At 48.0% G+C, this 23,683-nt stretch overlaps 1 protein-coding gene across 2 annotated transcripts; it reads left to right on the top strand.

Moving 5' to 3' along the window:
- The first annotated feature begins 87 nt into the window (after positions 1 to 87).
- Positions 88 to 19,932, top strand: cd2ap (CD2-associated protein). 2 transcript variants are annotated; one of them, XM_028953169.1, is made up of 19 exons: positions 88 to 386; positions 4,715 to 4,875; positions 6,809 to 6,983; positions 7,218 to 7,318; positions 7,485 to 7,605; positions 7,701 to 7,861; positions 9,092 to 9,179; positions 9,622 to 9,716; positions 10,648 to 10,746; positions 10,831 to 10,881; positions 12,542 to 12,575; positions 13,563 to 13,625; positions 14,851 to 15,013; positions 15,089 to 15,201; positions 16,735 to 16,853; positions 16,961 to 17,041; positions 18,241 to 18,404; positions 18,487 to 18,550; positions 18,668 to 19,932. In XM_028953169.1, exons 1-19 carry the CDS (start codon positions 383 to 385, stop codon positions 18,707 to 18,709), a joined length of 1,899 nt encoding a protein of 632 aa, XP_028809002.1. In that variant the 5' UTR covers positions 88 to 382; the 3' UTR covers positions 18,710 to 19,932. The 2 variants fall into 2 exon arrangements, with proteins under 2 accessions (XP_028809002.1, XP_028809003.1); XM_028953170.1 differs by lacking the exons at positions 88 to 386; positions 4,715 to 4,875 and adding an exon at positions 5,758 to 6,350.
- Positions 19,933 to 23,683: the final 3,751 nt, after the last annotated feature.

Here is a 23,683-nt window from a genome sequence, read left to right as displayed (position 1 = left end):
ATGTGCTCCAGGACCCGGCTGGCGACGCGAAGACCCGTGTTCTCGCGGGATTTTCCCGGCGAAATATCGCGGAGTTTCCTGCTCTTTTTCTGCCGCCGCGCTCCACCACTTTTTTTCCGAGCGACTCCGGCAGGAAGGTGGAGACTTTTTCCCCCCACCGAGCGACTTCCTGCGCGGCGCCTCGTATGCGCCGTCGGCGGGGTGTGAGTTCGCCCTGAGGCCGCCCGCCCCGTCCGCGGTTCACGCTTCGCCCGCGGATCCCGGAGAGAAAAACGCACGGAACCGGCCCAGATTTAACCGCACGCAGCTAGCCGAGGTCGCTAGCTAGCCGGCTCGCTAACAGGACCCGCACGGCGCCGAGCGCAGCGCAGCGGCGGCCAGCATGGGTGAGTCGGAGTCGGCGGGTCCCCGCGGAGCGTCCCGCCGCGTCGGAGGGCAGGAAGGCGGCCAGGCTGGGCGAGTCCCGGGCAGGTCCGGCGCGGCTAGCCGGGACGCTTCCCCCGCTCTCTCTTATTAACGTTTCCTTCAGGCGTCCTTCTAGTTTTACCAGCTTTCGGGTGTTTATTTATTTGCTTGTTTTATTAAAACGTTTTTTTTTAGTAATATAGGATTTGTGTATTTTGGTTTTTAAAAAGTTTATCTGAGTCTGACTCATAGTCTGGCCAACTTCTGATTTTCTGATTAAAAAGGAGATCCCGTCACCAGGGTTACAGTTGCCAGGTGATTTTGGGGGTGTCCTGGGATCCCGTCACCAGGGTTACCGTTGCCAGGTGATTTAGGGGGTGTCCTGGGATCCCATTACTAGGGTTGCAGTTGTCAGGTGATTTTGGGATCCCGTCACCAGGGTTATAGTTGCCAGGTGATTTTGGGATCCTGTCACCAGGGTTATAGTTGCCAGGTGATTTTGGGATCCTGTCACCAGGGTTATAGTTGCCAGGTGATTTTGGGGGTGTCCTGGGATCCCGTCACCAGGGTTGCAGTTGTCAGGTGATTTTGGGATCCCGTCACCAGGGTTATAGTTGCCAGGTGATTTTGGGATCCTGTCACCAGGGTTATAGTTGCCAGGTGATTTTGGGGGTGTCCTGGGATCCCGTCACCAGGGTTGCAGTTGTCAGGTGATTTTGGGGTGTGGGTTTCAGGTTGTGATGGACCGCGTTCCATGGAAACCTGTTCTACACGTTTTAGTGGGAACCCGTCAGCATTTTTGGTCCAGGACTGGTTGGAGTGGTTGGGCCGGAAATGGCTGCCGGCAGGCAAGTCGCCTGCGTGGCCTCGGCTTTCTTCTGCTGGTGGAAGATCAGGCCGTCGCCGCGTTACGTAACGACTGATAATGGAATCGACCGGGAAGTTGGGAAGCGTGTGTGAAACTCTTTCCTCTTCTCGTGGCTGAATGGAAGCATTGTTGTTTCGGTCATCGTCATTGTGACCCTCGGTGGCACCTTGGCGGCTCGGGATGTTCGAAGTCCGCTTCCTTGCTGAATGTGGCTTGTACGGAGGAGCAGCCGTTCACCCCGGGCCTCGTCCTGCGAACGCCGGTCTCCCGGATCCGCCGCGGTGCTTTTAGGAAATGAACGTCTGACGCCACCTATGTGTGGAATCTCTGCTGCCTCTCCCTGCGCTCGCTCGCCCGCTCGCCGTGTCGGTCGTTGTTGTTTACGATTTATTATGTGACGTAACATTTCTCTTTCACACGACCAAAAAGCGTCACTTCAAATCACGCTATAGAACAACACAAACAATTTTATAGTCAACAGTACAAACTTGCATAAGTAAGGAATGGCAAAGAATCCGAAATAAGGGACACAACACTATTTAGTCCGATATTTTTGTGTTATGCTGTTAAATTTGCCTTGTTTTCTTATTAGCTATAATTGCTAATGGTAATCTGTGCAGCAGCCTGGTTAACGTGTGTCCACACTTGACACCACAGCTAATACGGAACCAAATAAATATCGAAATCACTTTTAATATTGATTCCTATATGAGTGTAGATTTTTTTTACAACCCTGTCAGTGTTATTTTATTTATGTATTTTTACATACCTTTATTTTACATTAGTCTGTATGGATAAGTGCGTGTTTAAAGGTCCCCTGTGACTCTGTGAGATGATTGAACGTTAATACGAGTTCCTCCAGCCTGTCTGTGGTCCTGCAGTGGCTGGAAATGGTGATCGGCGTAAAGAGAGTTCGGTCGTTCTGCTTCACCGTTCAGAGGGCGGCAGCTCAGACGGTCGGATCTGGAATTTGTCCCTTCATGACGTCATAAGGGGAAAGGTTACCTCCTGCTTCTCATGCTTTTCCCGCCCCTCCCCTAAAACATGATGTCCACCGACCGCCATGGCTTCCAGATGTGCATTACAAATGGTTTTTTGGAGACTCTGGAGAACCAGTGGGTTCTTGATTTTAATATTTTCTGGAAAAATGCCGACACTACTTCCTGTCTGCGCCAAACAGGAAGCATTGATGACGTCATTTCCCGCTCTCCGCCTCATTAGCGTTTAAAGCTACAGACGCCTGGGAATCTCGTCGCGGGACGGGGTCAAAGTGGCTGTAACCTTGCGCCGAATCCATAACAGGTTCTGGTATTTAATTGTTGCACGCTGCATGTGTTTCTGCGCTGCAGAATATCCTGGCGCTATAATATCCTGTAATGCGCGGTCTGCGGTCACACACGTGAACCATGCAAATGTCACCGCTGCGCCGCGGCACGCTCTTTAATTGCATAACTTCGTGTGTTTGCCTTGCAGGCAGGCGCGGCCTGTACGGAAACGGCCTCATCCTGGAGTGGCCCGTACGCTCGGTCCCACGCCATATTAATCTGCTCCCTGTCGGATGAGGAATATGAGGAGTTACGGGGGTCGCGGCCACTTCCTCCACCGTGGGTGTTGTAGGGTGCCGCGTGTGCTGCTTCCTGTCTGGGAGCCGGGGGACCTCCTTCCTTCGGCGAAGTTTACATATTTAACGTCTGTCCTCGGCGCGCCTCTAACTGGCCGAGCAGGAAACGCGCTCCGGCTTCAAATATTATTCTTTTTTTTTAAAAAATGATTTGTTAATTGAACTACTGTCTGCGGTGGTGGCTCCTGCGGGTTTTGGCCGATACCACGTTCACACGCTCATACTTTGGCTGGGATGGTCACGGTTAATAACGACAATGACGGTGCCGTTTGTGTGGCGAATATTTTAACTTTCCTCTAAAACCGTTTCCGGACTACAACAGAATCATTCTAGAAACGAGTTTTTTTGTTGTTGCTCCTGTATGAAAGATTTCAGGCTTTAAGAAATGTGATATTGTCAAATAAAAATGAATATGGGCCTGCGGTGGTGATGCATGTTGTAAATCTACGCGATGTCGCTGTTAAAGTTGTGGTAGCCTGGCGGGTAACACACTCGCCTACGAACCAGAAGACCCGGGTTCAAACCCCACTTACTACCATCGTGTCCCTGAGCAAGACACTTAACCCTGAGTGTCTCCGGGGGGGGACTGTCCCTGTAACTACTGGCTGTAAGTCGCTGTGGATAAGGGCGTCTGGTAAATGCTGGAAATGTAGGTATGTATTATAGTTAAATAGAAGGCGTTTATTAACCAGGCCCTGCCGGCAGCTCTGGGACATGGTGGACGAATCTCGCCCCCCAGTCGGGGTTTATCTGAGCGGACTCGCTCTTGTTTCTCCTGTGGAACGTGTGTGTGTGTGTGTGTGTGTACGTTGTAGTTCTGGTCAGAATCTCCTGATAAGTTCGACCGAGAGGCTTTTCGTTTTGAGGCGGGGCTGTTCTTATCTCCTCCATCATTATGCAAATGGCCTCTGTCAACAGAGCTTGTGTGTGTGTGTGTGTGTGTGTGTTTCATTCAGGCGCGGTGAAGGACTTTGTTGCTTCCTGTTGGCCTTTTCTTAAAGGTGCAGACTGTAAAATGTCCAGGACGGGTGGACCGGGCTCATACTCTGTTAGTAACTTGTACCGTTGGACGGACCAACCTGTCCCTGCTCGTGGACGGCGGCTTTCAGCTGTTTTGCAATAAAAATCTTTCTATTTAATCCATTTCTATTTAACCGTTGGGAATTTCCGCACCGTCTACGGGAACGTGGGTTTTGGCAGGACTGGGTCGGACCGTCGCTCGCTCCGGCCTCGCTCCGGAGCTGGTAAACCCGCTGCCTGGTCTCGCCGTCGCCATCTGACTTAAATCGTGTTCACGCGCATTTTTATTTCATGAATTATAAAACATCCGGAATCCTGGAAATTCCTCTTGAGAGGCAGGAGAGGAATTCTTTTATAACTGTTGTGATTGTGTATGTGTAGACTAGTTGCATATTTGTTGTGTGTGTGTGTGTGTGTGGAGGCTGATTCCAGGTGTGTGAGATTCTTGTCTGGGCGTGTTTGTTTTGGACACTTTGACCGGCATCTGGCCTGTTTTCTGGGAGACTTGACAACGTCCATGTGACCAGATAATGCTCCCCTTGTCTGCGGCGGTGACTTCCATCTTTCTTTTTTTTTTTGGGGACGACCAAGGTAGCCCTAATCTAATCGCCGTGGTCATGACTGGAGCACTTTGTCCTGGTTTAAGGATGTCCCCGTTCACATGGGACAAGAAACAGTTTTCTACGTCTTTTTTGCACTGAAATGTTGATTTATTTAATATTGGAAATTGTTAATTGCTTGAACTTGATGGGATAAAATCCCGGATCGTGTGAAGTAACGACCCCGCTGTGGCCTTTCAGTCGAGGTGGTGGTGGAGTACGAATATGAGGCCCAACACGAGGACGAGCTCACCCTCCGGCTGGGGGACGTCATAAAGAACGTGCGGCGGCTCGACGAGGACGGCTGGATGGAGGGAGACCTGAACGGCAGGAGGGGCGTCTTTCCCGACAACTTTGTCAAGGTAACGCGCGGAAATAAGACCGAATTAGCCGAACCCGGGTTCAAGCCCTACTTACTCTCCAGGGGGGGACTGTCCCTGTAACTACTGACCAGATTTGGGCGTCAAATTCTTGTTTTTGTGTAGTTATTTAGAGTGCTGGAACATGTGGTGCTTCGTTACCTATTGTGAGCCAGAGCGAAATAATTCCGAGATATTTAATAATGTTTGGACAGCTGCTGGGAACGTTTGGACGGATTAAAGACGTCTCTCTCTGAGCAAATAATCGATGTCATTTCTAAAATACTGTCTCGCTTCCTTTCTGGCCTGTAGATGCATCCAGGCTGGTAGTAGCCTAGCGGGTAACACACTCGCCTATGAGCCAGAAGACCCAGGTTCAAATCCCACTTGCTACCATCGTGTCCCTGAGTAGGACACTTGACCCTAAGTTGCTCCAGGAATATTGTCCCTACAACTGCTGATTGTAAGTCGCTCTGGATAAGGGCGTCTGATAAATGCCGTAAATGTATAGAGGTTCCAGTTGAACTCGGGTTTACCATACAGGGACGATAAATCCCACAATCTATGGGTTTTTACTTATATTATGATGTTTTACTTTCCTCTGCAGACGCCTTTATCCAAAGCCACTTACAGGAGGACGACACCAGCAATTCTCATTCGGTTTCTATAGATTTTGAGTTGCAAAAACTAAGAGCCCTGATAAGGCCGAACTGGTCAGGAATAGAGCATGCTGGGAATTGATAAGTTTTTGTGCGCGTGTGTGTGTGTGTTAGATTCGTCTGAAATACTTTTTGAACAAATGTGTTTTCAGCTGCTTCTTAAAGGTGGTAGTAGTCTCGGCCAGTCGAATGGAGCAGGACAAGTCGTCCCACCAGCCAGGGACAACACAGGGGAACAGAGTCTGTTGGGACCGGAGACCCCGTGAAGAGGGAATTTTCAGTCTGGTTTCGTTTGCAGATCTGAGAGGGCGTGCAGGAGTGTAGCTGGCTAGTAGTGTGTTCATGTAAGACATAGCGTTTAATAAGACACGTTGATACCGCGTATTGTGTCATTGTTGTTGTATGTGATTATTAAAAATTCAAGTCTCCCAGCGGCAGCTGAACAGTTTGAACGGATCATTTTTTTATGAGATCAGGGTTTCAGGCGGCTGCAATCCCCCCAAAACCCTGCATGACCTGGAAGGACTAGACATGCTTCTTACACCCTTGGGGAATAGCTCACCTTATTTATTTTAATCACTTCTTTTTCTTTTGTTGCTACAAACGTACTGAAATTTCCAGTTGAAGTTGAGCTTTATTGTCATATTGACAGAACGTAGCGTAACGTTTCTCCAGAACCTGGTGCTACGCGTAACGTCTGAACAACGTTACGTACCGACATAGTGACCGTGTGCGCCACGCCCTTTTTCGTGTCCGTGTGAACTTTGTTCCCGGAACAAGTCTCCAGTTTGGTGTAGAAGGGCCGGCGGCGAGTAGATGGTGAGTGTCTGTCCGCTCCTCGACCGCTCAGGAGTAAGTGCCCCGTCAGCAGGCGCGGCAGGAAGCGCCCGGCAGGCCCCGGCACGACGCTGCCGAGACCTCAGGAATGGTGCGTGGGGGACGGGGGCGTGTCCTCCCGTTTAGTCATTTCTGCTGCTTCTCCTGCTGAGTATGAAGTTCGTGTGTCGTGGTCCGGGTCTGCTGTACCTGCCCGATGTGCCGCTTATAATCAGGGTCGCTCTCCTCTTCATGTACGTTGTCCATTTTATAAAAATGTGGCCGGTTTTATTTTTATTATAAAAGGGACACGGTCCCTTTTAACGCTGAAAAAGAACGTCAACGTCATTTTGTGTTCCAGACCAACCACGTACAGCGATAGTTCTTGACTGTGGTTGAAAAATAACCCTCATTTTATGATCTCTGACGTGTGTCGTCACATGGGGCTTCACCCGGACCAGGAGTTGAGGAGGGACTCCCGAGAGGACGCCAAGGAGCCCAAGGAGGCGAGAGAGGAGTCCCCCATCACCCGGCGGGCGTCGGGCAACGTCGCCAGCCTGGTGCAGAGGATCAGCACGTACGGGATCCCCGCCGGGGGCTTCCAGCCGCACTCCCAGCCCAGAGGCTCCAAAAAGAGTGAGTGGCCCCGCCACGGCCCCCCGCTTTCCAGCTCCGAGGCGCCGCTTTTCATTCTCTAAATATGACTCCATATGCACACAACAATAATGTTATCTGAATGTGTATGTACATGGACGTGTGTGTGTGTGTACATGCCCGCTGGCCCTCTGCAGGTCCCTGCTGGAACCGGTGTGTGTGTGTGTGTGTGTGATTGTCAGGACCGGTGTGACTGGTGTCCCTTTTGTGTTGCAGAGGGTAAAAAGCGGCAGTGCCGGGTGCATTTCGAGTACCTGCCCCAGAACGAGGACGAGCTGGAGCTGAAGGTCGGGGACGTTATAGAAGTCGCCGAGGAGGTGAGCTCCGACGCGCACAATGCTGTTCGTGCCGTGTGAGGGGACGTGGAGGCTTGTTCCTCACCTCCCACCCACGCTACACGAGAACTTCCAGCCTGAAGTGAGGAGTGTGTGTGTGTGTGTGTGTGTGTGTGTGTGTGTGTGTGTGTGTCACCCTGGGCTCTAGGTGGAGGAAGGCTGGTGGAGTGGAAGCATGAACGGGAAGTTTGGACTTTTCCCCTCCAACTTTGTGAAAGAAATGGAGCCCGGTGAGGACGCCGAGAGCCCCGATGTAAGCGATGAGCCAGGTAAAGGGCCGCGCCTGGTTTTCTCGGCAGGTCTCGGCACGTTTGGGCCGCGGGGGTGTCTGAATTGAACGTGTGCCGTTTCCCCCCCCCCCCAGACAACAGCGCTTCTACCACTCCTACCTCGCCCCACCCGGGCAACGGGGTCATCGCTCAGCCCAAAAAGGTCAAGGGGGTCGGTTTCGGCGACATATTCAGCCAGGGCTCGGTCAAGTTAAAACCCCGGACGCCCTCGGAAGCCGAGGAGAAGAAGGAGAAAGTAAGAAGCAGCCAGCGGCCCACACCCAGGCATTAAGCCAACACGACGTTCCGACCTTTGCTAATGTAGCTCTAAGTGCTGTTTAAGTAGTGCGCCGACCACGCCCAGTCACGGCGAAGCGTCGCCAAGAGCGACGGTGTGCGGGAACTTGTAAATAGGGCCAGGAAGTGAGTTAATGTTCGCTTCGATCCTCTGAAGACATGAGCTTCTCTCGAGCTTGACCTATTTGTTTAGGTCTCATCATCATCATCATCATCATCATCATATCATGTGTTAAGATCTTTTTATGGAAATGTTATTAGTCTCACATGTGCCCAGATTTACGTTTGGTTTTTCTTTTTGGGTGTAACTTTTTTTTTTTTTTTTTTTTTGGCAACTGGCCACTCGCGAAAACGTTGGGACAAACCCCGTGAGCTGACCTCACCATTACTGCATATGGTGCAGTCATGGAGAATGGAAACTACTATAAATCTCTTACAATAACGCCTCTGTGCTCTGAATTGGAACGTTTTTTTCCCTTGAATACTGCAGGCTTTTTCCATATATAAAAAAAAAAAAATATATATATATATATATATATATGTATGTATGTATGTATGTATGTATGTATGTATGTATGTATGTATGTATGTATGTATGTATGTATGTATGTATGTATGTATGTATGTATGTATGTATGTGGGTGCTTTAAGATGACATTCCCTCGTCTTCAGCCAGTGTCCAGATCAACACTGTTACAGCACCAGGCTGGAGGTGTCCTGAGGAACCTCAGCTCCTTAACTTCCTTCAGGCCATGCAGAGAGATCGACCACAGTGTGCCCAATGGACAAATCACGTGGTTTTTTCAAAAACAACCATGAGAAGTTTCTAAACTGAAAAGCACCATTAACCCCAAGATCCTAACATCACTAAACACCAAAACATCACGGATTGGATAAATTCAACGATTTACAGTGTTCCATTTTTCCATTTTCACATGCATGGTATGTGATTGTTATGCTCCTCCCCTGCTAGCCTGATTTGCTGTCTTTGTGCAGACTGGATTTTGGGGTTGCAGCACAACCATGGCATTTTATTTTATTTTTTTTCATGCTCTTCACCCCTGATTCATTTCCTACACAAACATTGACTGGTTCCAAGATCTAGCCTGTGATCTGTGTTCATGGCATTGTGTGTGTATGTGGTGGCCCATGTCAAGTTAAATCCATCTGTGGTTCTACTTCATTTTAGCCAATCCCATCATTACCATCAGGCGCAAAGCCCGTCCTCCCCAACCCGACAGAGTCCCCTAAAGTAGAGGGGGAGAGCAGAGCGAAAGGTGAGTGGATGTCGGGCTGGCAGCGTAACGCCCATGGAGAGTAATTCGCCTGAAAGAGTTCTAGAATCAAGCCCATAGCTCAATGCCCTTTATAATGAGGGAATTTCACTTCTTCCTGTAAATAGAATAAAATAACAAAAAAAAAAAAAACTCAACTCTACATAGTCAAATAAGATGCACCAAAAAAAAATAAATGTTTCATTTGCACCAAGTCTATGAATAAAAATGAATAAATATACTCATAAATAGAGCATTTTTTTTGTTTTTTGTTTTTTTTGTGGTGGTTTAAAACCTTAAGTTGCTCTGGATACGTTCGTAAATGTAAGTGTACACGTTTAATTATAAGCTTGTGAACCTGAGCAAAATGTGCAAAAATTACATACATGCTGTATGTAATTACTGTATGATTGTCATTTTTTTTCTTCCTCTTCTTCTTTTCAAGCTAAAGAATTCTGTAAGGCCACTTATCCTTACGAAGCCACTAACCAGGACGAGTTGGATTTTAAAGAGGGAGACGTCATTCACATCCTCAGCAAGGTAAAGTCCTGTCTTGTCGTTTTAAGTGAATAGGAAATGTCTGTCCCCTGTTTATTCCCTCCTGGTGTGGTCCCGGGTCTCCTGGGTCTGTTGTGACGACCAGAGCGCACAAACTCTCATCAGCAGCATGTGCCGTTGCTATTGCCCTTCCCCTGTGAACCCCGAAGGCAACGGCGCCACCTGCTGCACGTTTACAGCAACTGCGCTGTACATCATGCAGAGGTTCTTATACAGAGCGACTTACAAAAGGTGGTTTTAAAATGTCCATCATTGTAATCCCTCATTTGGTTCATGAGGACCTGATCTGTAAATACCTTTTTTATAAATAAGTAAACAGGGCCACTGTATATAATCTAAGTGTTTCTTAAACAGGAAAGTTTTTAGCCTCGAAACCTCGTCTGTTTGAACATTTACAGAGCAACTTACAGTCAGTAGTTACAGGGACAGTCCCCCCCCTGGAGACACTCAGGGTTAAGTGTCCTGCTCGGGGACACTATGGTAGTAAGTGGGGTTTGAACCTGGGTCTTCTGGTTCATAGGCGAGTGTGTTACCTGCTAGGCTACTACCACCCCTACATTTAGTGTAAGTTGATTCCACCACTTTCTCCAAGACAGGGAAGAGTGAAGACGAACGCTTTCCTGGTTCCTTGATAGATGGTGGTTGGTACCAGTGGAGCAGTGCTGGCGTGTCGGAGAGATAGCGGTGCAGAGCGAGGTGTGATGAGGGGTCTGAGGTGGGACCGTGGAGTGGTGTGGGAGAACGTGGGAAGGTTCTGGATCAGCTGGAGAGGTCGAGCGGGGCTTAGAGGGTAGACCGTCTCAGACCTACGTGGATATTAAGTTGGTTATTAAGGAAGTCCGGTATTTAAGGCTCAAGGAGTGCTGACAGGACTTCATTTAGTCTTTCTGTCCTCCTGTCTCCGTTCTGACAGGACACCGGGGAGGTGGGCTGGTGGAAAGGAGAAATCGGTGGCAGAGAGGGAGTCTTCCCTGACAACTTTGTGGCTCTGATTTCTGATGCTGACAAGGAGGTGAGCAAGTGCTAGTGTAACGTATACGGCTGCCGTTATTTATGCAATTATTGTTTTTTTAATTTTTTTATTCCATTGTTTCAGGCAGCGACAAAAGGCTCAATAAAGCAGCCTAACAAGCAGGAAGCTGAGGAGGTATGTAACTTGCGTCTGTTCGTCCACTGTGTCCCGTTTAATAACCACAAGTCACGTGAAGAACACGCTGGAATATGAAAAATGGAACGTTAAGGATTTGAGCGGTAATCCTCCTGCTCCGTATTGGTCAGGACCGACCAAATCCAGTGAGCTGGTGACGGCCATGACAGGTCGAGGCTCATTAACGTGCATGGGGACTCCAGCACGGACGCCCTTAACTTTATACAATCAGTAGTGACCGGGACAGAACCCCTGGAGACACTTGCTCAGGGACACAATGGTGGAGGTTTCGTTTGAACCTGGGACTTTGTGGTCACCCGAGTGTGGCTACTGCCACCCCAGTGCACTCTGGGAGGAAGGCAAGACTGGTCTATGATGGTGGAATGATTGTATTTTCCGTAATGTCCGGTGAGATCCAGGACGCCGGACCAGCCAGTCGTGAACGGTTAACCGCACGGTTTGCGCTGGCTGTGTAAACAGCGCCTCTTTGCCGTGACGTGCTAGAAAGTTCCTTTTCTTCAGCGTAAACAGTGTTTCTGTGTGGGCCCGCTTGTTGGCAGAGCGCGGCGGGAACTCCTCGCTCTTCCTCGGGGAGGTCAGGGGGTCATGTGCCCGCAGAGCGAGCGCGCCGCGCTGCCGCAACCGAGCTGAATGTCGGCCATTGTGCCGGCGTGACTGACGCGGAGGGACCGCGGCGAGCGGGCGCCTCATGTGACCGTCACCGAGGGACTGTCAAATGTGGTCAGCAGGGGGCACTCACGAGTCTCAAGATGTCCCTTCTCTCACCGTCTGTGAATAGAGTTGATCAGATATTGCCGTAGCGTTTCATCGCAGAAAAAGAGACCTTTCTCCGGCCCTGGCCCCGCCCTCCAGGCCATGTGACTCCACCCATTATAACCTCTGACGACAGATTACGTTCTCATTATCGCTCCTGCTAATTCTACCTCCATCTTCTTGTTTTCCGTCCCTGTGCCACTTCCAGGCCTCGGAGGCGGACGTGATCCCGCTTTTACAATTACGCGATGCGGTGGAATCGATTGGACGGAGCTCTGCGCCGCGGATTTGTCGCATTATCAGCGCGTGAAGTTTGATTTTGTGCCAGGGATTTGTTATTAACCTCGTCGTTTCCTCTCCACTCGACTCACTTCTCTCCGTCTCTGTTGTTAAAAGGCCGTTAGACCCACAGTAACGGCGCTTGACCGTAAACGGAGGCTGTAGTCGCGGCGCAGTGATGTTGGTTATTCCAACATGTTCACGCTCCTTTACTGTTCCACACTCCAAAATCCCACCGGCTCCCTTCAGAATAAGAGATGGAACGCCAACGTGAACATGATCCAGAGTAAAACTAGATTTATTAAACAGAAACAGAGAAGTGAGCCAATACGAGTCGATACGATTACGGTTATCTGAGCGTTTAGCGATTTTTCTGCATTACTTCATATTATGTTTTCTAATATCCCAGTGAAATGAGAGTGAAAGCCACGTTCATGCAGACATTCGGACCAGGCGTAGTTAACTACCAGACTTGTAGTTAAAAGAGCGCCAACAAATGCAAATTGGTATCAGCACCTGAAACCCTAACAAAATCACGCAGAATATTCTGTACGGTATTTTTTTTATTTTATTTTAAATTGCTCTCTCCTCATTTCCTTTCTTCTAGAAGCCTAAAAAGCCACCTCCGCCATCTAAAATAGGTAAGTGAGCGTGTAACTCGTTTCTGAGCGTGCAGCCATGATTTGACTAGTGATGGATACCGGTTTTAATTGTAATTGCGGGTCATTAGCAGGGCCGTGATTGGCCAGACAGCAGATCTGTGGGGGGTGGAGAAGGTCGGGAGCGCTCTGTATTCCCGCTGATTGCTCCTGTGGACGTCTGTCAGAGAGTTTTGGCTGATTGTTCGCCGTGATTCTCCTGACGTAAAAACGAATTGAAAAATTCTCAAATTTTGGATGAAATAATGAAACCGAGATTAAGCGAAATATCTGGACCGGCAGCAATGAGTCTTTTTTTCATAAAAGTCTGTTTGTGCACAACCCACAAATAACTCCTGTCCTCTCTAGTTTATCTTCTCAGTCATCTTATGTTTTAAAGAAACCCCAAAAGTGACTGGCTGGAAATTTTATTTGATAATAATAAATAAATGCATTTCTCCACAATTTGTTAAGAAAGTGAAGTGATCGTCATTGTGAGACACTGCAACTCAGCGCAGAGTGACACAACGAAACGTGTCCTCTGTATTTAAGCAGTGGGCAGCCATGACAGGTGCCCGGGGAGCAGTGTGTGGGGACGGTGCTCAGTGGCACCTTGGCGGATCGGGAATCGAACCGGCAACCTTCTGATTACGGGCCCACTTCCTTAGCCGCTAGGCCACCACTGCACCTTGTAACAAAGAAAAAAAAAAAATCTTGGTAATTTCTAATCAGTTTATGCAATAATCAATATTGTAGTATTTAATCTAATCTGATTTGCAATGAGCTAGACAGGAAGCTAAAGCCAGTAGACGTTCATTCTCACCACGACTGCTCAAGTTTTGCAGAGTCGTGCAAGGTTTTTTTTTTTTTTTTTTTCTTATTTTAATGCATGCGCAGGAAGTATGTGAGGTCGCCTCCACATCCTCGCGACGCTGCGTCACCTCTGCACTGTAGTCTGCCCAGGTTCATCCAGCATGTTTCGTCTTTCAGCCCTCAAGCCAGAGGTCCCGAGTTCGGACAAGAAGCCGCAGCTGCCCAGGCCCGACGATAGAGGTGAGGGTCAATCTCCGGCTCTCAGCCTCCCCGCCCAGAAATATCCCCTCATCTCCAGGGACTCGGGGTGGTGAAAATGAGCTGGTTGTCACCTTCGGTGTCCTGCTGTCACTTTCGTGGCTCTTGCCGAGCACTTAACAGTGTTGTGGTTGGGGGAAAAAAATATATATATATATATAGTAATTTTTGCGAGCGTTTTTAAGCATCCCTGGAAGAAAAGGCGTATCAGATATTTCTTTACGTGAGCCTGGGGACATCTGTAAAGAGCCTCTCTGTCTCCGTCCCCTGACCTAGTTTCCATACAGTAACGTTTGTGTGCCTGAGCCTGAAAGCTTTTCTAAGAAACGCCGTTTGCTGCTCCAATCCTGTCCTGCCTTGCCACTAAGCTGAAGTGTACGGATTCAGTCTTCAGTTTTGCACTTGCATAGTTCTCAAAAAACAAAAATCTGTCATTTGTAACAAATACGTCTATTTGTTTTTATCAAATAAAATTTTAATTGGCTTTCCAGTTAGTCGCTGCTCTCTGTGTGGGAGATGCCCTTGACTGTGTTAGAAACAGATTATTCGAACTTTACCCGTCCCGATAAGTCACCCATCTTTAAAGAGAAAATTCATCACAGAGAAGTCAACGCCGATCAGATGCAGGATTTCTCGTGACAACTGCATGATGCTTTTTAGTGCGATATTTGCAGCTCTGTGCAAGAGCCTAATTTAATAAAGTGTTGCTAATGTACGAAAAGTTTATTTAAATATTTGCGTGTTTTTACACACACACACACACACACACACACACACGTAAATATATATATTTACAATCATTGTAATTGTTGTGTGTTGATAAGTTCTCCATTAATCTTTCAAAGCTTTTCTTTAATTTTTAATTTTCTTTTGTTCGTCCCCTTCGGCAGTCTCGTAATAAAATGGGCTTAGATATGGCAAAAAATGTTTTTTTTTTTTTTTTTTTTGGTCAAATTGTCAATACCGAGATACTTCCAAGATGTAGGGGGACCTGAGTGGACAATTATGAGCCATGCACAGAGGTGCAGCTGAATGCTCCTTGTTTCGGTTCATGAATTTCTTTTTTACTATATTCTTGCGTTGGGACAACGATCAGTGTATAAAAGAGAGAGATGAAAAAATTCTCACACATTTCCTGCTTCCAGATAAAGTACAATCTGTCACTTTTGGTTTGAGGAGTCATGTTGTGCCTTTTCTTGACTTATAGGTGACAAAATGGCACCAGATCACAAACCAGCCAAGCCTGCTGCCCCTCTGGTCCCGCCCAAGAAGCCCATCCCACCACCTGGCAAGGGGCTTCAGCGTCCGCAGAGCGTCACGGGACACCCCAAACGTGCAGAAAAGTTGCTAACCCCATCCCCCTCCACCAAGTGAGTGTCCTCCCTGCTGTCTTCCCTCTGCCCACCGTCTCCAGTCTCACGTCCTGTCCTCCCCTTCTTCTGCAGGCACAACGGAGAGGTGGCCGCGCCCGCGCGACCAAAGCCTGACGTTGAACCAACGTTACCCAGCAAACCAAAAGCGCTGTCTGGAGAGTGGGTGGAGAAAAACGCCGAAACAGGTACATTACATGATGACTTCTGGCTGGCGTGAGAAGCGATTACGGTAATCTCCCACGCACCCGCGCTCACATGTGTTCGTCAAAACAAGCGGATTACGGCCCTGGAAACATCTGGAAGCGATGGTGGTTTTAACGCGGCCAGGGTCACCGCGGGGCTTCGCTCAGTAGATCGATCTCCACCAGACTAACACCGGATCAGGGCGGTTCATGGAAAAGCAAAAGCCTCCGGGATAAAAAAAAAAAAAAAAAAACACTCTGCTACGAAAAAGAACAGGGTCAAAGGTCAAAAGTGCTATATTAGCCAGTTCGCCAATCCGACATTGAACAATCATTTTCTCCCGCATTCATTTAATTTATTATTCCTTATTACACCTCGCACTGCACCTGGTATACTCCGAGCCTCCAGTACTGCTCGCCTGGTCCCTCCATCGCTCATCTAGACTCTTCTCCGTCTTGGCCCCTCGGTGGTGGAATGAACTTCCAGCTCAGTCACTGAGCACCTTCACACGGCAGCTCAACACCTTCCTCTTTAGAGAAGATTTAGATGAACTTGTGACCTTCTTCTTGTCTGACTTCTGTATAGAAACTAGAACAGAGGGAATAAAAAGATTGTATTCATAGTTGGGGGTCCTAGTGAACCAGAACTGACCACTTCATCCATGGTGACATGGAAGCACGTTGTAATTTTAAATAATGTAAAAATGTGTTATTCTGCACACGTGTTTCACAGTTTTACATTTATGACATTTTTACCAGAGCGCCTTACAATCAGTAGTGACGGAGACAGTCCCCCCCGGAGACACTCAGGGTCACGGTGGTAGGAAGTGGGGTTTGGACCTGAAATGAATGTTTGCATTGGAACAAGCCAGGCTGCCATTAAGTATATTAAAATTCCACATGAGCGTTACGAAACTTATAAGTGATCTACCGTAGTGTTTCATTCTCCATTCACACAAATGTTCAATCCCCCGCTTTTAATCTCCTTTGAACGCGGCCGCGTTGTTTTGCCGTTTTTATCTGGATTTGCCGGCGGCCACCGTCTGGCTAAATGCTTATCTTACGAACAACGGGCCCAAAAGAGAGATGATTAACCGCCGCGGCCGTTACTTTCACTATATCCATATTTAACATGTCTTAATTTACGAATTACTACCAGCGACATAAATACAGAGCAGAGAGCAAGAAATACTAATTAAATATTTTATATTATATGCTCATCGTGGTAGAAGAACATTTTACCACCAATCACGGGCTGTGCAGGGTCCTCATGCCACAGTAGCGCCATTGTTGGATCTTCTGCTGCGTCCTGGCTGAATTTGCAGACGTGCTTGTGTTTTGGTCTGCTGTCTGGTGACCACTGGGGACTTCGGGGTTGGGGGTCCGTCTAAAGATGATCAGGTGGCGTCTGCAGTCGACGCTGGTGGGGACGCGGAGGTGCTGGGACCTTTCTGAATTCCCCACCTCCTGCTGCCAACGTGTTTCTGTGCATTGGAGATAGTGACCGTGGTGTTCTTTCTTCTTCTTCTAATGTAGGTGATCTCATGAGCTTTGACGATGTCTCCGCTCTCTCTGAGAAGCTCAGCCATCCCACTGCAAACAGACCAAAGATTCCTGGCCGAAGGCCACCCAGCCAGTTCAGTGGAGGTCATTCAGTGAGTTTCATTTCTTCTCCCTCTCTCTCACACACACACAATGTCAATCTGTCCAACTCTCATCCACCCGGCTGGATTGTCTTGTCTGGTGTTTCCTCATCTCGTAGCCGAGCAAGGAGACGAGCGATAAAGTTCAGAAGGTGGAGGAAGACGGGCCGTCCGTGCCGAAGTCCTCCGACGTTTCCAAGGTGAAGAACTTCCTCCTTCCAATGTTTATCGGGGTGTCGACGATCATTAAAAACCTGGAAAAGTCATGGAATTTGAAAAGAGAATTTTCCAAACCTTGAATATTTTTTTGGAATTCAAGATAAACATATAAAGTTCTGGTGAAGTCATTGGAGTCTGACGGATGCATAAATGTATAAGGAAGTAAAACTGCGCGAGAAAAGTTTAAAACTAGCGCAGGTCTGGCTTTACGTGCTAGTAGCCTAGCGGGTAACGCACTCGCCTGTGAACCAGAAGACCCAGGTTCAAACCCCACTTACTACCATCGTGTCCCTGAGCAAGACACTTAACCCTGAGTGTCTCCAGGGGCGGACTGTCCCTGTAACTACTGACTGTAAGTCGCTCTGGATAAGGGGGCATCTGGTAAATGCCGTAAACGTAAATACGTAGTGAACCACATCACGCTTCCATATCCCAGAACTCTCTCAGTTCAGTTCACGTGTTCTTACAGTGAATCTATATCGGATCTGATAACTTGAGGGCCGCTGGGTGGCGCAGAGGCGTGGCCCCAAGCCCCCGAGGTCATGTGTTTATGTGTGCGGGTTCCCTGTGGGCTCTGCCGTTTCCTCTCGCCACGTGCACTAGGCGAACCGGAGACCCCGAGTCCTTCGTAGGGGGGTGTGTCTGTGCCCCGCCCACCTGCAGTGAACACGGCGCGTCGGCCCGCGGAGCCCCGGGCCACGCCTTGGCGGACCGGGCCGTTTGTTGACTGTCTTCAGTGAATGCATAATGGCGTCTGCGGAAAATTCTGGGAAAAATGTGTCACAAGGAGCGGGCTGGAATTTCCGCGTTTGACCCCGTAGCCTCCATCTGACTGAACTCGTGTCCCTGGGTCCCTTCCCCCACCGCAGAACTCAGCACTCGGGCTGCGGCGATGTTCCCGGCACCTTCCGGCTTCTGCTGCTTGTTGCCTTGTTTTCCGCGTTCGCGTCCCCAGATTATTCCCGTATGATTCCCAGGGCTGCGATTGGTGACCGCAGTGACCTCCGACCTTTCGCCTTGTGTGTGTGTGTGTGTGTTCTCCTGTGATGGAAATTCCTCGTTATTTAAAAAGTCCCGCACGTGAGACGGAAGCCCCTCGGGCGCCAGATGGTCCATACGCGTACGGAGCGCGGGCGCGTTGTCGATTTCTAACGCCGGCCTCGCTGTCTTGTCCGCACAGCCTCAGCCGCCGGGGCCGACGCCCTCGCCGCCCGTCCTCGGCAGAGCGGCCGAGTCCAGGCCCAGAGCCGGCGGGGAGGAGGAGAAGGCGGCCGAGCTGCAGGAGCTCAGGGGCCAGATGAAGGACCTGCTCCTGACGGTGGAGCTGCTGCGCACCCAGCAGACGTAAGGACCGGCGGTCCGGCGGGACGGTTATTATGTGGGGAATGTGCGAGTGAAATTCCGACCCCGTGGCTGCTCTTCACAGGAGGGAGCTGGAGGAGCTGAGGAGCGAGCTGGAGGAGGAGCGGGAGAAGCGGGTTCTCCTGCAGGTAAGTTGATTGGCATGTCCCTCAAGGATTCCCGGGTTTATATCGAAGGCGAAGCAGGGCGGGTTCGCTGATTTTGATTTGCATGCATGACGCGCTGTCTTCTCGCCCCCCGTCTAGATGGAAATAGAGAACATAAAGAAGATGGTGCAGTCGACGTGAAGACGGACGACCTGCAGGACCGGAGAACAGACGACATTCCTCCAATCACTTCATCGTTTGCACACGACGCTGTAATTAAGCGTATCGTTCGTTCGTTCGTTCGTTCGTTCGTTCGTTCGTTCGTTCGTTCTTCCTTTTTCCCCGCTCGCTCGTTCTCATCCCCTCTCTTGGCGTTTTTTTGGCAACATGATCGCGCGAGGCCTTACTCTACTACTGTGCTGGAGCATCAAGGAACGTCAGGGTCCCGCTTCCGTATCTACTACTGATTCTGTAAAAAGTTACTGGGATTACTTACATCTTTCTTTTCTTCATATATATATATATATATATATATTTTAAAGATATTATAATTCCAGCAGCCACGAGTTCTGTGGTGTTGATTTAACCTGATCCGTTCCTCATGCTGCGTCCACAGGGAGATCTTTTTTTGGTGTTTGGTTGATTTGTACATACGTTCCTGTCCAGGGTAACACTATCGTGCCTGTAAAATTTTACCCGTGCTGGTTTCTGGGAGCTCTCGTACGTTGTCCTTTTTTATTTTACAGTCAACTGATCACTCACCGTATTCCTCAGAAGTGGAAGGTCATGCATTTATGAATCATGTGTACAGGAATATTTTAGAGCTCATATAAATATATATATATATATATATATATATATATTTACTATTGCATATTCTGTCTGTCTACTTGAAAATGAAATCAGGAGGTTTTGGAAATAAGCCTCACATTCCTTTGCTCTTTCGGGGTGTCCTGCGGAAGGAGACGGTCCATCTCGCGGAGGGGCGTGTCTACAAGCCTTAATGCTGACCGCAGGTTGCTGATGTACTGTATATACATATATATGTTGGTTCATTTCTCTCCCCTTCATTTAATTTTGTATAATTATTATTTTTTGCTTCTTTTCTTTTATTCTTTAATCAAACTCTGATTCCCATCCTGATTCCCAGTAATTTCCAAGGATGCTCTATAAATGGGACAGATCTGAGGGACCCTGCATTTTGGCAAGTCTGCTCTGTGCAAAGTCATGAGAATCTTTGGATCAGAGGTTGAAAAAGCAATAAATAACGTTCCCGTCTCATGTTCCCTCGCCGCCTATCAGGCCCATGGATGTATTGATATGAATATTTGGCTCAATTTTTATATATAGACACACAAAATGAATATGCGATATTGTTTACATGTTTCCAACTGAATAAATATCATCATTATTTACTCTGGTCACTCCAGGTGTCTGCTTCAGTTTTTTCAGCAGAACTCAAACTACGAGAAGGTTGGAGAGATTTCTCAAAAAGGAAGGCGTGCATATAGATATAAATATGTCGGTTGTCATTTTGGTTTTTGGTCCATTCTTTTTATATGAAGCCTTAGATCCCGTTTTCATTCTGTGCATCATCCCGCCTGGATCCGCTGGTTCTGAAACCCGCTGCTTAGGAACAAATTGAACGTCTCTCTTCCACTTTTGAGAAGCAGCACCAACAGATTGCCATCCGCACTACGCTTGCCGCCCTCCCTCCCGTTACCAGGGAGCGTCCCGGGTTCGATGAGCTGCCTAGTGACATTTCCAACCACGAAAAGGACGAGACTCGGCGCTGTCGATGAAATTTCCTCAAAAAAGCTTTCAAGTGTGTTTGTACCAAGCCGAGTTCAGGCACATGCTGTCCTCTGTTTTTCAGGGGTCCTTTCTGGCCACGCCAGAGGGGGAGTTTTCAAAGAAAATGTTCTCAGTTGTTGGATCCCGAAAGCCCTTGTCTGGTCGGGTGGCTGCTACGGGCGTGGCCAATGGCAGCTGCAGCAACGGTTGTCCCATACAAACCATTCAGCTGACTGGGAGATATGAATTGGGGTATTATTAAGGCTGAGGAGCAAGTACAATTAGTAATAATTCTTATGTAATAGCATGCAAAGCTTTTTTCTTTATTTCTCCCCCAAAAAAAGAGATTATTTTATGCACACGCATATTCAGCTCGGCATAAATTCACCGTGGAAGGACATCCAGCTGCCTCATGATTTCTTGTTTGCACAAGCGAAGGACGTTTTTTTAGTTTCATATGAATTGCTTTCTGTGATATGATGGTATATGGTCGATGTTTTTTGTGCTGATTTGGACTCTGATGCCTTCGCCATGCTGCTCAGTGGACTGGATGATGTGGCGGGATGGGGGGCTGATGCTCAGGGTGGAAAGAGCTTCTTAATGAGGCCCTTCAAATGTGAGACATGATCCTGGAAGTGCTCTCAGACACCTCGGGATGTCCTGCATGCCATCAGCCATTCAGTTGCAGTCATCCTCATTCAGACACCCTGACTGAGCGAAGGCCATTAGGTTTGGCCAGATAATCTGTCTTATCAATTATTTAAATGAAAACTTCATGTTCCTGTGGGCAAAGGAACTTTAGGCTGGAACACAATAATACAAAATAAATCAATGCAGCGCCGGGATACACAGGAGAGTGTGTGAACGCTTGAAAGAAAGAGATCTGATTGTCATTGTGAGACACAGCAGCACAGCACACGGTGCACACAGTGAACCGTGTCCTCTGCATTTAACCGTCACCCTTGGTGAGCAGTGGGCACCATGACAGGCGCCCGGGGAACAGTGTGTGGGGACATTCATCAAGGGGACCCCAGTGGCACCTTGGCGGTTTGGGATTCGAACCTGCAACCTTCTGGTTACGGGGCCTCTTCCTTAACCCCTAGGCCTCCACTGCCCCATATTCATATTCATATACTAGGATTGTATTCTGTTAATATTTACAAGTTACATAATTCACTGGAATTAGGGTTGTACAAGCACAGTTTTTCCTGTTCGTGGTCACACTGACGCATGACTACTGAAAAATGAAAAGTGGAATCTTAGGAATGTTCCATCAAAACTGCGTTGACCAGGATTTTGTGAAGCAAAACACCCAACACCCAAACACTACAACATTTTGTAACGTAGCGCAAATACTAGTGCAACGAAATGCATTTGTTAAAATCAGCAGGGAAAGTATTATAGTTTCTGAAGCAATTTATCTGTCTTTTTTTTAATTTGAGTTCTGCTGCGTTGAGGCGTGTCTCGTTTTCATGTTAAAGGAACATCTTCATTATCGACTTGTGTTGATTGGTGACTCGGTTTGTGGAACTTCACTCTGCTTCCTGCTTTAGCTGCTTGAGCTGCTTTTCCAGCTCTTTGCATGGAAATAAAATGGCAGAACACACAATGCAAACATAGAAATAATCATTTATAACACGTTAAAAATGGCAATAAACATGTAAAATATTATCATGAGAAATATAAAGACAGGATGACCTGCTCCAGCATGGAAATAAAAGGGAGTGGGGAGTATGGAATCATGGGACATGAAGTCCCAGGAAAAACATCAAATCAAAGGTAAAGACAGTATTCGTGTGTAATAATATACAATAAACATACGTACAAATATGCACCCGTTACATATATACGATGCCTCGTCGTTTCACCATTCTTGGTTGAAAATTCCATATTTCATGACTTTTTACTTCGGCCCAAACTGGCGACGATGCCGTCAAACATCCCAAGTTCAGCTAACGCTTCCGATGTCCATGTACGCCCATCCTGACAAACCCGGTCTCCACCATATGGCGATGAGAACCAGCTCGTTGGTGTGGTGGGTCCGTTTGCTGGGAAAATGGCCGGGATTGGCCAGGACTGAGGAGGCGTCTTCCTCTGAGTCCCCGTTAATGAAATATCGTTCTGCTCGCCTCCTTATCTATAATTACTACTTTGCAACACCGTCCTCGGGTTGTGCCCTGTGGCTCGTGTTGTTTCCAGCTCCTTCTGCTCATCTCCTTTTTCTGCTGTCAAGCTGACATCAGGCCTCCGCGTCTGCATGTTTTATTCATTGGAGAGGTGAATATTAATATGGGCGCTACAGTGCGCTGCATCTTCAGCGAGCTTCTCCTTGGACAAACGGACCTGTTGACCTTGTAGTGGTCTGCCTGAAAAATACACATGTTGGAGCACTCTATTAAAGCATAAAGATGATGTCTGGTGACCATCAAAGCGAAACGAGGACTAGATGTTCTCCATAAACACAATAAGGGCGTTTCTACTCTTAACTGGTGAGCAGATCGACCGACCTCAGCCTGGTTCTCCTACCTAAAATGGTCTCGAATTGCCACTAATTCATGATGAATAGTGAATAAATCATAGCCTGAGAAGAATGTGGAACATCTCAGCTCCACCTGCCTTCTATAGAGATTCTGTCCTGATTGGAGCGGGTGGGGTATCGAGAATATTCTTCCACGCTCGACTCACGGAGCTCTGCAAGCTCTTAAAAAAACGAGACTTTTTTTTGTGTGATGTGTGTCCAGATGACATATTCCGGACTGAAGCCTTGTTCATTAAGAGCACACCACCTCCTGCCTGCAACCCCATCTTCTGGACATAGAGACAAGCTTGGGAAAGAGCTTGTAATGCCACAGTGATGGTTCCCTTTACAAGTTCCTGATGGTTTCTTTCCTTTTTTTTTATTGTTTCCTTTTAAAGGAGTGAAGAACATGCAGCTGCAACTGGATGTTTTGTTCAGAAAGCTGGTTCTTCAAGGTTCCTAAAGATCCCTGACCTGGATAAGTCAGTATAGACGGTGAAAGGACGAGTGGGAGTTGGATTTTTCTCTTCTGTGTAGCTTCACGATGTAAATGGGTTGTGGTTTATGGGTAAAATGAGTGCTTTATTCCAGATTAAAAGTAAAGTCTACAGAGCCCAGTTCTGACGGGGATGCATCTGTAAAGGGCGAAGAATAATTATTCTCCAGCTTGGACCCCCCCAGGCATCGTACGAGCATAGAGAGCCAGACACAGACACCCCACAATGCAATTATACAAACAATTACAATTATCAACCTACTATTCCGAGATAACATTGTATTAATGTCTTTTTTTTTAGCATCCTGGCCAGCTTGCGGTGGAGGTCGGACGTTTCTCCATGGACTTCTAATGTCACTTCTTTCAC

Source organism: Denticeps clupeoides, chromosome 14 (assembly GCF_900700375.1).
Source record: "Denticeps clupeoides chromosome 14, fDenClu1.1, whole genome shotgun sequence".
Lineage (NCBI taxonomy): Eukaryota > Metazoa > Chordata > Actinopteri > Clupeiformes > Denticipitidae > Denticeps > Denticeps clupeoides.
Note: the sequence above shows the minus strand (reverse complement) of the source record. Positions and strands in the feature narration are given on the sequence as shown.